The sequence below is a fragment of the Monopterus albus genome, unplaced genomic scaffold, assembly GCF_001952655.1.
Source record: "Monopterus albus unplaced genomic scaffold, M_albus_1.0 scaffold48.1, whole genome shotgun sequence".
NCBI lineage: Eukaryota > Metazoa > Chordata > Actinopteri > Synbranchiformes > Synbranchidae > Monopterus > Monopterus albus.
This window is the reverse complement of record NW_018127928.1, coordinates 733,283-743,570: the sequence shown is the minus strand read 5'-3', so window position 1 is coordinate 743,570 and position 10,288 is coordinate 733,283. Positions and strand designations below refer to the sequence as shown.

Genomic DNA, 10,288 nt, shown 5'->3' with positions numbered 1-10,288 from the left:
TAGTAGTGGCAAGGAAACACAACACAGAGGCATAGAAACCCCACCGCCAAATAGTGTTGTGGAGGTGTACTTGCAGGGCAACACAGCCACACCAGCATACAAGTATAAATGCTCACAACAGCGTAGGCCAGTTACGTAGTCTACGGCATAAGCTCTGCATAGATTCAATACAGAACCATAAATCAAGCTTTAAGGCTTCAGTGTACTCGAAACAACTAAGGTTGCACTGGGTGTCAGTCTGAATTCCTTTCCCTTTCTGTGGCGCTCAACCTCGAGCCTACTGGGTCCTACTAAAGACATACAACATTATAGTTTTGTAAAAAAAAAAAAAAGCACAATAACTTCCTAAAACAGCTGAGTGCCGAAGTTATAGTAAATGTAACACAAGCAGAAGTAAACAGTGTATTTATTACGGTCTATTTTAAGATGTAGATTGATCCACATTTAATCCTCTAGCAGCAGGGTGGTGTAAGACTCAAAATAAACTACAGCGACTAAACATACTGGCACCAGCCAAACTCAAGAGGAACATTTGTGGTTCATTTGGCTGTGTCTACATTTAAAAGCTCTTTCTAATTGAATCAGAACCAAATCATGAAATAAGTCTGACACAGGCTCATGCCAGTCCAAGTGATGGAAATGAACAGCCAGTTACACACAATAGCAATGTGCAAGAATAAACAACTTGTTCTTCTCCGAACTGTCTCACAGTGCATTTAGGCAGCCATGTTGACCACTGAGGTTTTCCCTGAGTTGAATTTAACTGTAGCCATTTTTATACATAATTGTGTGCTGTTTATGCACAGACAAAAATGAGAAATGCAGCTGGCATGAGAGAGAAAAGATGAAGTTGTGTAATGCTGGAGTGAACTTGGCAGTTGACGCTTTGTTGGGAGGCAGTTTTTGTATTTAAAGGTTATACTGGTTTGGAGCTGAGTGTGTTAACAGATGCAGGCGTTGTGTAGGGGATTAAACTGGAGGCAGAACAACAGGTCTTTAGGTTTAGGTTACAGGCTGTGTTTCATGCTCTGTACGTCATCTAGTTCATTAAAGAGCATCCAGAAATGACCAGAAACTGCTTTCTCTCCTTCCTCTGTCATTCTGGCCGTCCCTCGCTGCAGCAGGACTCCAATAACCTGCTGAACACATGGGTCAGATTCAGGGAAAGTGAAAGAGACAAAAATGTTGCCTTGTTCTTGCATTGTGCAGCCTCTTCTAACTGAATCACAGAATAGAGAGGTAAGAAGCAGGGTTTGAAATCCTCCCCTTTACATTCTCATTGGGGGTTTTTTTCTTGGACAAAGGACAGGATTATTGAGTGACTTTCTGAGGAAAGAACAGCAGGACAACATGCTGAAATGTGTCTGAATGAGCTGTATTCAAAGCAAACATAGGAGCGGATTAGGAGGATTAGGAGGAGTAGAGATTTGCTAGATGTTAAACAGATAAGAGACATCAACAGGATTAGCAGGAGATGACGGAGAGAATAAAGGAAAATGGATGAGAGGAAGGCAGTCTCACATCCTCCATGTCTTCTTTTTTCTCTTTCATCTGTGTATTTTTGTTCACAAAGTCAGAATTTGATCTAAACATTCAGTGTAAATCCCTAAATTCATGCAAAGTACCGCAGAGGCTGCCTGAAGTGTCATTAATGTCGAAGCAAAGCATTGGACAAATTAAAATGTCAACCTGCTGGTGGTGCTACAGGAAACATCTCAATCATCATTAGGAAGCCAAGTACAGAATTTCACAGTAACACCTCCAGTCACCAATTTCAGTGGAGTCACCTAAATTAACTTTCGATCATCGTTAGCTTAAAACATCTGGCATGAAATTGGGTACTCAATGTGAATGAGTGATAATATTTCTGATCCGAGCAGCAGAGTTAAGATGATGACAAACGTCTGTGTGTGTCAGGGTGGAGAGCTACACATCAGAAAACAGCGACCTGTGGAGAAAAGTAGAAAACCTGGAGACTGCCAACAGGTGAGCTTTGCACACACACACACACACACACACACACTCAGCACCAACATCTTGCAGTGATGTTCGGATTAGTACCAATGAGAATGCAAGTCTGAAACACTGACGGTAGCATTATCTGCATTGCAAGCAGGAATATTTTGAGCTGCAGTCATGTGGGCTTCAACAGGCAAACGCGCTCTGCTACAGGTTATGCATACCACTACTTTTGCCCTGTACCACTTTCAGAGCCTGCAATATACAGTATATAAGCAGTTTGGCTCCTCTGTTATTATAACAGTATGAAACCAATCTGCTATTATCCTTGAGAGGGCGGGTTGACGGGTGGGTGGGTGTGGTGGGACTGATGGTTAGGGGTTAAGGGGGGTTCTGTCTTTATAAAGTCTGTCTGTCTGTTGCAGCCTCAGTCTGTCATTAAAGCAGCGAGTTAACACTAGCTTTTATCATGAAAGGTAGCCCCCTCCCTTGCCACCACACACACACACACACACACACACATATGCTGGAGACACAATGAGCTGGCAAAAAGATGGAAACATGAGTCAGCACACTCACTCTCACATTAAGTCTAGAATATGTGTGGGTCTAAATTTAAGTTTGTAGTTCCTAAAAATGCCCAAACACAGTTATTAGTGGTCATTTTGTCTCGGTGTAGTGTTTTTTCTGTACTAGATGCTTATTCTTGCAGAACTGGGTTAGTGCTGCTTTATTAGTTGCATAAGAATAGTCTCAACCCCACCTCCAGGTAGCATTATAATTTGGTGTGCACTTTGTGTCAGTTTAATCTGACTGGACACTCAAACAGGGACTTAGCCAGAGTCAGATGAGAAGATTGATATTAATTTCACATCTGTGCTTCTAGTACAGATAGAGCTTTAGCCTAGCTTAGCACAAAAACTGGAAGCAAGGGGAAAATGCTAGTCTAGTTCCTCTAAAAGTAAAAAAAAACACTTGATACCAACTCCAAGCACAGTTTTATCTTGATTTAATACATAAATTTCATTCATTCATTCATTTTCTACCGCTTAATCCCTGAGCGGGGTCACGGGTGGGGCCGGAGCCAATCCCGGCCAGCAATCGGGCGAAGGCGGGGTACACCCTGGACAGGTCGCCAATCCATCACAGATACATAAATTTAAGTTTTCCATTTTTCTGCTAAGTATTTTTTACACACATTCAACACCCCAGTTAACCAGCAAGACTTTTAGGAGCATTGTATATTTTTAGCAGCCGTAACTTCAGACATAAATCACTGTGGTTTTACATCAAAGTCCTGTGTGAGTGTCATCCCATATGAGTTTATTGCAGCTGGCAAGTTGCTGCACTTTGGTGCATGTGACTCATGTTGGCTTGGACATATGAACCATTACATGTACTGACAGACCGCCTCAGCAGTTCACTCACAGTTAAGTTTATCTGATCAGCTGTCTAGTTCACTTTCTAACTTGTTGAATGTTTTTCTGACCAAAGGCTAGTGCACAGCGAGTTCAGCAGTAACTGGATCTCTGTCTCCACCTAGTGGTCAGAGTGTTTCCTCACAGCCGCTGGCAGTTCATACCATCAGAACCCTGCTCTCCAGATCCCACTTACATACTTTGCTTTAGTGATTTTGCTGGGGTACTCTGTCCAGCTCTGCAAATCAGCTGGACAACAGCAAATCAGGTTGTTAAAGTTTATTGGGAGGTACAATGAACCTAGTTTTGGTGAAAAAAAAGAGAGAGAGGAAAATGCCCAGGGGAGCTTCCTGCCCTGAGTTTAACCTCTCAGGCTCTACAAAACCCATCCCATCAAATTCAAATCCTAACAAAGGCTCTTATTCCAGACTTGGCCAATAATAATACAGGTTCAGAAAGACAGACATTATCATCCTGAACTACCAGACAAGCAGATACTAGATTATATTGATCTAGATTGTTTTTTGGTTTCTTTCTCTAGGTCTCTCCTACAGCAGCTCCAGAAGCTTCAGTCATTGATCTCGGGGAAAGTTGTTCCCCGTTCTTGTAAAATAGCCTCAACTCAAACAGGGACATGCCTCATGGTAAATACTCGTCACTCACATGCACACTAATGTATATATTAGGATTGTTATTATTGTTATTAAAGGCTTTTTCAACCTCAAGGCAGCATATAAACAAATGTAGCAATCTTTGCCATAAAGTAGTTTTGTAATTAGTTTTCTGTTTATTTTCCTAGTGATTTTGCCTAAACAGTGGTAGAATTGTCTGTTTCATGTTGTTTGTGTTTATGTGATGACTGTTTTCTACTGTGTGTTTTGTTCCTCTCTTTGTGCAGATGGTGGCTGTGTGTTTTGTCCTGGTGTTGGGCTCCTTCTCTCCCTGCCTCTCTTCCCTCTCCTTCATCTCTCACACCCCCTCTTTGTCCTCCTCCTCCTCCTCCTCTCACTCCTCCTCCTCTCCTCCTCTTCCATCAGCGGACCTGTACACCACCAGTCAGGGTGGGTCTACACATATGTTCATCCTAGAGTATAGTAAAACCAGTTTATGATGGTCAGAGCCTTGATGGGTTACGTTTCTGAACTGTTTCATGTCGGTGTTTGTGTGCTCCAGTCCGTTCTCGCAGCCTGCTCTTCTACAACGAAGGTGCTCCACTGGAGGAGAGTTTAGTGACAACAGAAGGGGAGAGGCTACAGTCAGAAGCCCACTCCCACATCCAGACAAGTCGCTACATGGCTGACGCCCATAGCAACCAGACAGCTGGGCCCGAGTTAGACCGAAGGTAAGAAACACACTCCAGTGACACTGTAATTTCTCTGTTACATGTCAAACAATATTATCACAGTTCCTCTCCTCTGTCCTCAGAGAAACAACACCAGATGGAGTCTCAGAGTTTTTCTGACACCCCTCTTCAACACGACTTCTCACCTCCAACCCCCAAAAGACCCAAAGCTCCACATCACTAATGGCTTCATATCATCATCTAACTGAACCAAAAGCTGCCGGTGTCATCGTCCTCTTCAGTAACTCACCCTCTGCAGCCTCCTCCTCCATAGCTGCTGCCCTATGTAACTTCAATTCTCTGCTTTAACAGACTCTGCTACAGCTGAATATACTTGATTTTAAAGGGACGCCATCATTGGAATTTCGATTTTTAAGCATTAAAATATTGCGGAATTTTAAATACCCAACTAATGTCTTCATATATAAACATCCATGAAGAATATTTAGTGTAAAATACATGAATAATATTCCAGAGATACACTGTAGAGTAACTTAGAGACTGTAACATAAATTACCACAAACTAGTCAAAACATTGCTGCCAAAACAGGCAGAGATTAGGCAGCTAGGCTGTGATCATCTGGAAGTCAGCAGTCTTATCATATCATGACAGATCTGAAACAACTGGTAGTGACCACAGCCTATTTTGCCATGTACCAAAGGGTTTTATGGGAAATGTAGTGTCAGTGTTGAAGGAAATGATAAACCTTACACCTTTAAGAACTCACATAAATATATGGTGAAAATTGACAGACCCCTATGGAATTCTAGTTTATCACATCAGTGCTTTAATTTAGAACTAATCACATAACACACAGTATGTTATCAGAGAGCTGCAGCTAATCATTTTTGTGATTAGTGATTAATCTAACAGTTATTCTTTTGACTAATCATTAATTGCTTAGTCCAAAAAATGTTAGAAAATAGTGAGAAAGGTCTGTTAGTTTCCTACAGCAGCAAATCATCAGATTTGAGAAGCTACAACCAGAGACTTTTTTACTTGGTTAATGACTTATAAGGTATTAATCAATTATCAGAATTGTCACTGATTAGTTTTCTGTCATCAACTAATCCAACCCAATCTGCGTTCCTACCAACACGTTATAAAACTAGACGTACCAACATGTTGAACTACAAACACATTCTGTGCCATTTAAAAAGTGCCTTCCACTCACTTCACACTAACTTGACCTTACATCTCAACCTGGAAATGTAGCAGGGCTGGGTGAGATTCTGCTTTCTGTCATTTGACCAGTTTCTTTTAAGTAAACATACAGTAAACTGGATGAATGTCAATGCTGTATCTGTGTGAAACATGTCACATGTTTATAGAAGTAATTAGGGGCATAATAGTAAAAGCTTTGTGGCAGATTCAGCTTTTTCACAAAGCAGTCTTGGTTTAAACAGTTAAAAAAGCTGTGTAATGCACCTACAGTTAGAACTGTACACACAGTGTGTTGTCTTTTTTTCATCTCTAAACTTAAAGATAGCTTTACCTATAAAGATTCTGACCTAAATCTTCATCATCATTTTTGAGAGGAACCCATATTTTCATATCAACAGATCATTGAAGGGGTCCAGAGAGAGGCTGGGAAACATGACGTAAAAGTATTTTTATGAAATTTAAAAATGTATATGTAATATATTTGCAGCATCAAAAAAGAGCATATTTAATTTATGCAACAAAAAAAGAAATACTTATCTGTCTCATTTTTCTAAATAATGTCAATGAAAAAACATAAAAAATCAACTTATAATATATTCTGAGCATCAAAAAAGAGCATATTTATTTTATGCAAAAAAAAGTTGTCATTTAGGATGATGTGAGGTTTACATGATGGAGTGTAAAACTTTAACATGATCTGTTTATGTCTTTTAACTGTAATACAGTGTTTATTGTTTCACTGCTGTCGCATGAAAACCTCAGAGGGTCCTTGTTCCCTATGTGAAGTGAAAGTATCATTAGATTTTACAATTGAACCTTAAAATTTTTTTACTCATAAGATTTCTTTTAAGATTTATTAAAAACCAACTTGTCATCTCATCAATACTAAATGTGCTCATGCTCATGCGACAGCAGTGTATGTTGTATTTATTCCTGTTTGTAGAGAGTGTGTATATATTGATGAAGCCAATCAGGGGACTAATACATTCCAGGAAGTAAAACACCACTAAGTCTGATCTCTCCACACTTTGTAGGAACACCACGACATTAAAAAACCTCTTATTTCTTTACCACTTGTGTGACAATGTGAGGAAAAACAGTGACACTCCCAAAAAGATGTCATGGTACTCTTTCAAATGAAGTTATGAAACAGACACTGACCCAGTCCTTGGGGAAATAATTAATAACTATACAGAAAAAATAGATACTATTTTCATTTCTAAAACAAATAACCAGGATTTTTTTTTATTCCTCTGTATGTTTCATTTTGTGTTCCTCATGCACACAAACACCATGTGACTGCAGCCTATTGCACAAACATCCTCTGTCATTCTCACCCTTAACCGTCTTAATGCACCGGTGTACATAAACAACAAAGATCTAATGTGCAGATGTTGTAAATAAAGGGCCTTGTTTTTTTATTGTGACAGTCCAAGATTAGAACTCATGGAAAGGAATTGGAGAACATGAATGGATTCTTGGGGAAGACAGTGGGGGAGGGATTAAAAATGGGATTTTTTTTCCCACTTGTAAAGAAACCTGGTGACACAGTAGCTGCACACAGTTTGAATAATTGTAAAACACCAGGAGGTGCTTGGCTGTTCCAACCTGTTAATGAATATTTGGAGGATGTTTGAATGTCAAGACAGAATCCAGCACTTTCCAGGGAGTTTAGCTATTCGAAATGTGTTTGGATATAATGGTGTCACGGTTTGTTGTAAAGTGTTCTGCATGTTCCTCCATATATTACTATGTTATCTTAGTGTAGTCAGTAGAGTAGAAACCAGCAAAATATTAAAAAACTGCATCAGCAACACAGTGTCTGTGGAGTTTCTTGCTTTACATGTGACTCTAGAGTCATTAATTTGGTCCCAGTCTTGATCTTTGACCTTGACATGGACTCTGGAGTCCAGCCACGTTTAGCTGAAGTGTTTGAGTATGATCTGTTTTCTGAGGTCCTCTGCCTGGCTGTCACGGTCCTCAGGTCTCTGTTCCAGGCTCTCGGGCTGCTCTGGAGGGTCAGTCCTCTCCAGAGTCCAGGCGTCTAATCCAGACTGCAGGGAGGCATTGTGGAGAACACAGCAGGCCAGCAGGATGGACGAACTCCTCTCTGGAGAATACTGCACACAGAGGAGGATGGATGACAACAACGTTAATATTTCTTTTTTTTTTGACTGAGAGAGGCTTCAATTCCAATAGAAAACAAACTGAATCCAATAGAATAGAGTAGCAAACCTGTAGGTATCCTTTGGTTCCATCCAAACATTTAAACCTGGTCTGAATGGCTCGAAAGGCTCTGTCCACTATCTCATGTGTAGCAGTGTGGGCCACATTATACTGAAACTCTGCAGGGGATTCTGGACAGTTGACTGGGGTCATCAGCCACTTCTTTAGAGGGTAACGACGGTCACCTAGCAAACAGAAAGACCTCTGTAACATCTGCTGTACCTTTTCAGACTTGACTTCTAAAATGCGTGTCTCACCCAGCAGCCAGCCCTCCTCTGTGTCCTGCAGCTGTTTGCAGAGAGCAGATCTTTCTAGAACATCAGCATCTTTGAGTCCACCTGGCCAGTGGGTTTCAGCACTGAGTAACAGCCCTTGGGCATTACAAACCAGCTGACAGCCCACAGAGTGAAACCCCTTCTTGTTCACGTACGAGGAGTCCTCACTGTTTGGAGCTTTGATGGCAACCTGGAGAGGAAGGAAAACAGAGGGAGCAGTTAGGCTGTCACCTGCATACATACAGACCTGAAGTGTACAGTATAATTAAGATGATATTACAAACCTGAACACAGTCCAGCACCCCCAGAACTCCTGGGAATCCTGCAACTCTCTGAAACTCGTGGAAGGACTGCTCTCTGCTGGAGGGGTCTCTGTTTGGAAAACAATACTGCTGCTGTTATTATGCATTCTCTTCCTCTTTAATGAAGCATACTTTCAACAGCTGTCTCTCCATAAAAATATTTGTTTCTTTGTGAATGCTTAATTGATTTCCAATGTATAGTACCTGTTGAATGTGATAAACTGAGGAGCTTTCTCCACCAGGGCTCTGGTCACGTTGGACACACATCTTGACATGGAAGCCTGGCTGATCCCTATTGTATCTCCCATAGATGTCTGGAATGAGCCAGATGTATAGAAACCCAAAGCAGCCAACACCTGGACTTCAGGGCTGATTGCTCTGGACCGCTGTGTACGTCTACAGAGAGCCTAACACACAGAAATTATAACATAAGAGAAATGCAACATAGTAGTACAGGCAGATTTCTGAAGGTTTATTGAATGTGCACATTCAAAACTGGACATTATCACCTCTCTGAGTAACTCCACCAGATACAGAATAAAGTTTCTGGGGAAGCCAAATTGTGTGAGAAGGAAGGTGTCTGAGACTGAGTCCAGGTCAAAACGGTCCAGGGTTTTATGACCTCTACCATGTAAGAGAAGATCACAGTCCAAGATGGCTATAGGTATCGCCATGCTGTGGGTAATACAGTAATACACCAACATCAATAAATACCTTGTATTCATTGCAGGATTCTTGTTATATTCTTATTTCCCATTTATAGTGGTTTATTTAACATAAACAGAACACACCCATTTCAACAATAAACATAGTTTTTACCTCAGAGTTGTGCTGTTTCCCTTTTTTTATAGACTGTTGATGCTGCAAATTCTCTCTGCAACATTAGGACGCCAACTGCCATAAATCACAAAGATGAACAAATTCTCTCTACATTATTTACCGCCATGTGGACGGCAAAGTAAGAATTTCATTGTACAGGGAAACACGTTTCCTCACTGTGCATATGACAATTAACACTCTGACATTACACATTATTGTGCTGCACACACAGCTTCTTACAGTTTCATTTAGTTTCATCTTAATGTAGTGCCAATATAATTTTTGCTGGCTGAAGAAATGTATAAAAATGTCATCTTACAGCATGCGCTTTTAAAGATACTGTCAATAAGCAACTAAACGTTACTTATTACTGTATAAATGGAACAGGTCGGCCCGACATGCTAGCTAGCTAGCTACTTGGTGTCTGAGCCATAGACGTATAGCTAGCTATCCCCATTACAGTTTTGCGTGCGTGTGCAAAAGCAAATCTATAACCCTCTCAGACAAGTGAGATTAATCAACGCAAAATAAAGCACAGGTCGCTGCATTATTTACGATTAAGTACTTACCTTTACCTAAGTCATGCGGCATTTGACAACCAAAACAAACTACAGGTCAGGAACACCTATCTTGCAGCATACATTCGCAGATTCGACATAGGGTGGCTTAATGTGTGTGATTGATGTTTTTAAGTAAATGTCGTCGCTCATAAAAATGCAAATTTTATTTTTTATTATTCAAAGTGTGAGTTCACGTGTTTTCTTTACTGTACACTTAAAAAA

The 10,288-nt window shown here is 40.6% G+C and overlaps 2 protein-coding genes across 9 annotated transcripts in view; one reads left to right on the top strand and one right to left on the bottom strand.

Moving 5' to 3' along the window:
* creb3l1 (cAMP responsive element binding protein 3-like 1) overlaps positions 1-6,793 on the top strand; it is a 24,993-nt gene extending 18,200 nt beyond the window's left edge. For all 4 annotated transcript variants that reach the window (XM_020600757.1, XM_020600756.1, XM_020600755.1 and 1 more), the window contains 5 exons: positions 1,918-1,986; positions 3,919-4,021; positions 4,276-4,438; positions 4,551-4,719; positions 4,803-6,793. In XM_020600757.1, coding sequence (XP_020456413.1) covers positions 1,918-1,986; positions 3,919-4,021; positions 4,276-4,438; positions 4,551-4,719; positions 4,803-4,839 — 541 coding nt within the window. In that variant the 3' untranslated portion in view covers positions 4,840-6,793. The remainder of the gene's footprint in view (positions 1-1,917; positions 1,987-3,918; positions 4,022-4,275; positions 4,439-4,550; positions 4,720-4,802) is intronic.
* A 96-nt stretch (positions 6,794-6,889) lies between these two features.
* harbi1 (harbinger transposase derived 1) lies at positions 6,890-10,255 on the bottom strand. Of its 5 annotated transcripts, none has more exons than XM_020600759.1 (8): positions 10,076-10,255; positions 9,507-9,581; positions 9,197-9,362; positions 8,892-9,094; positions 8,670-8,757; positions 8,368-8,575; positions 8,120-8,295; positions 6,890-8,004 (listed from the first exon to the last, which is right to left on the bottom strand). In XM_020600759.1, exons 3-8 carry the CDS (start codon positions 9,359-9,361, stop codon positions 7,804-7,806), a joined length of 1,041 nt encoding a protein of 346 aa, XP_020456415.1. In that variant the 5' UTR covers position 9,362; positions 9,507-9,581; positions 10,076-10,255; the 3' UTR covers positions 6,890-7,803. The 5 variants fall into 5 exon arrangements, with proteins under 5 accessions (XP_020456415.1, XP_020456419.1, XP_020456417.1 ...); XM_020600763.1 differs by having other exon boundaries at positions 9,507-9,561; XM_020600761.1 differs by having other exon boundaries at positions 10,082-10,255.
* Between the last annotated feature and the right edge of the window lie 33 nt (positions 10,256-10,288).

Coding starts and splice junctions, on each gene's coding strand:
- harbi1 (XM_020600759.1), bottom strand. CDS start 9,361: ATGGCGATACCTATAGCCATCTTGGACTGTGATCTTCTCTTACATGGT. Junction 9,095..9,196: donor TGGTGGAGTTACTCAGAGAG/GTGATAATGTCC, acceptor TCTGTGTGTTAG/GCTCTCTGTAGACGTACACA. Junction 8,758..8,891: donor CAGTTTATCACATTCAACAG/GTACTATACATT, acceptor TTTTCCAAACAG/AGACCCCTCCAGCAGAGAGC.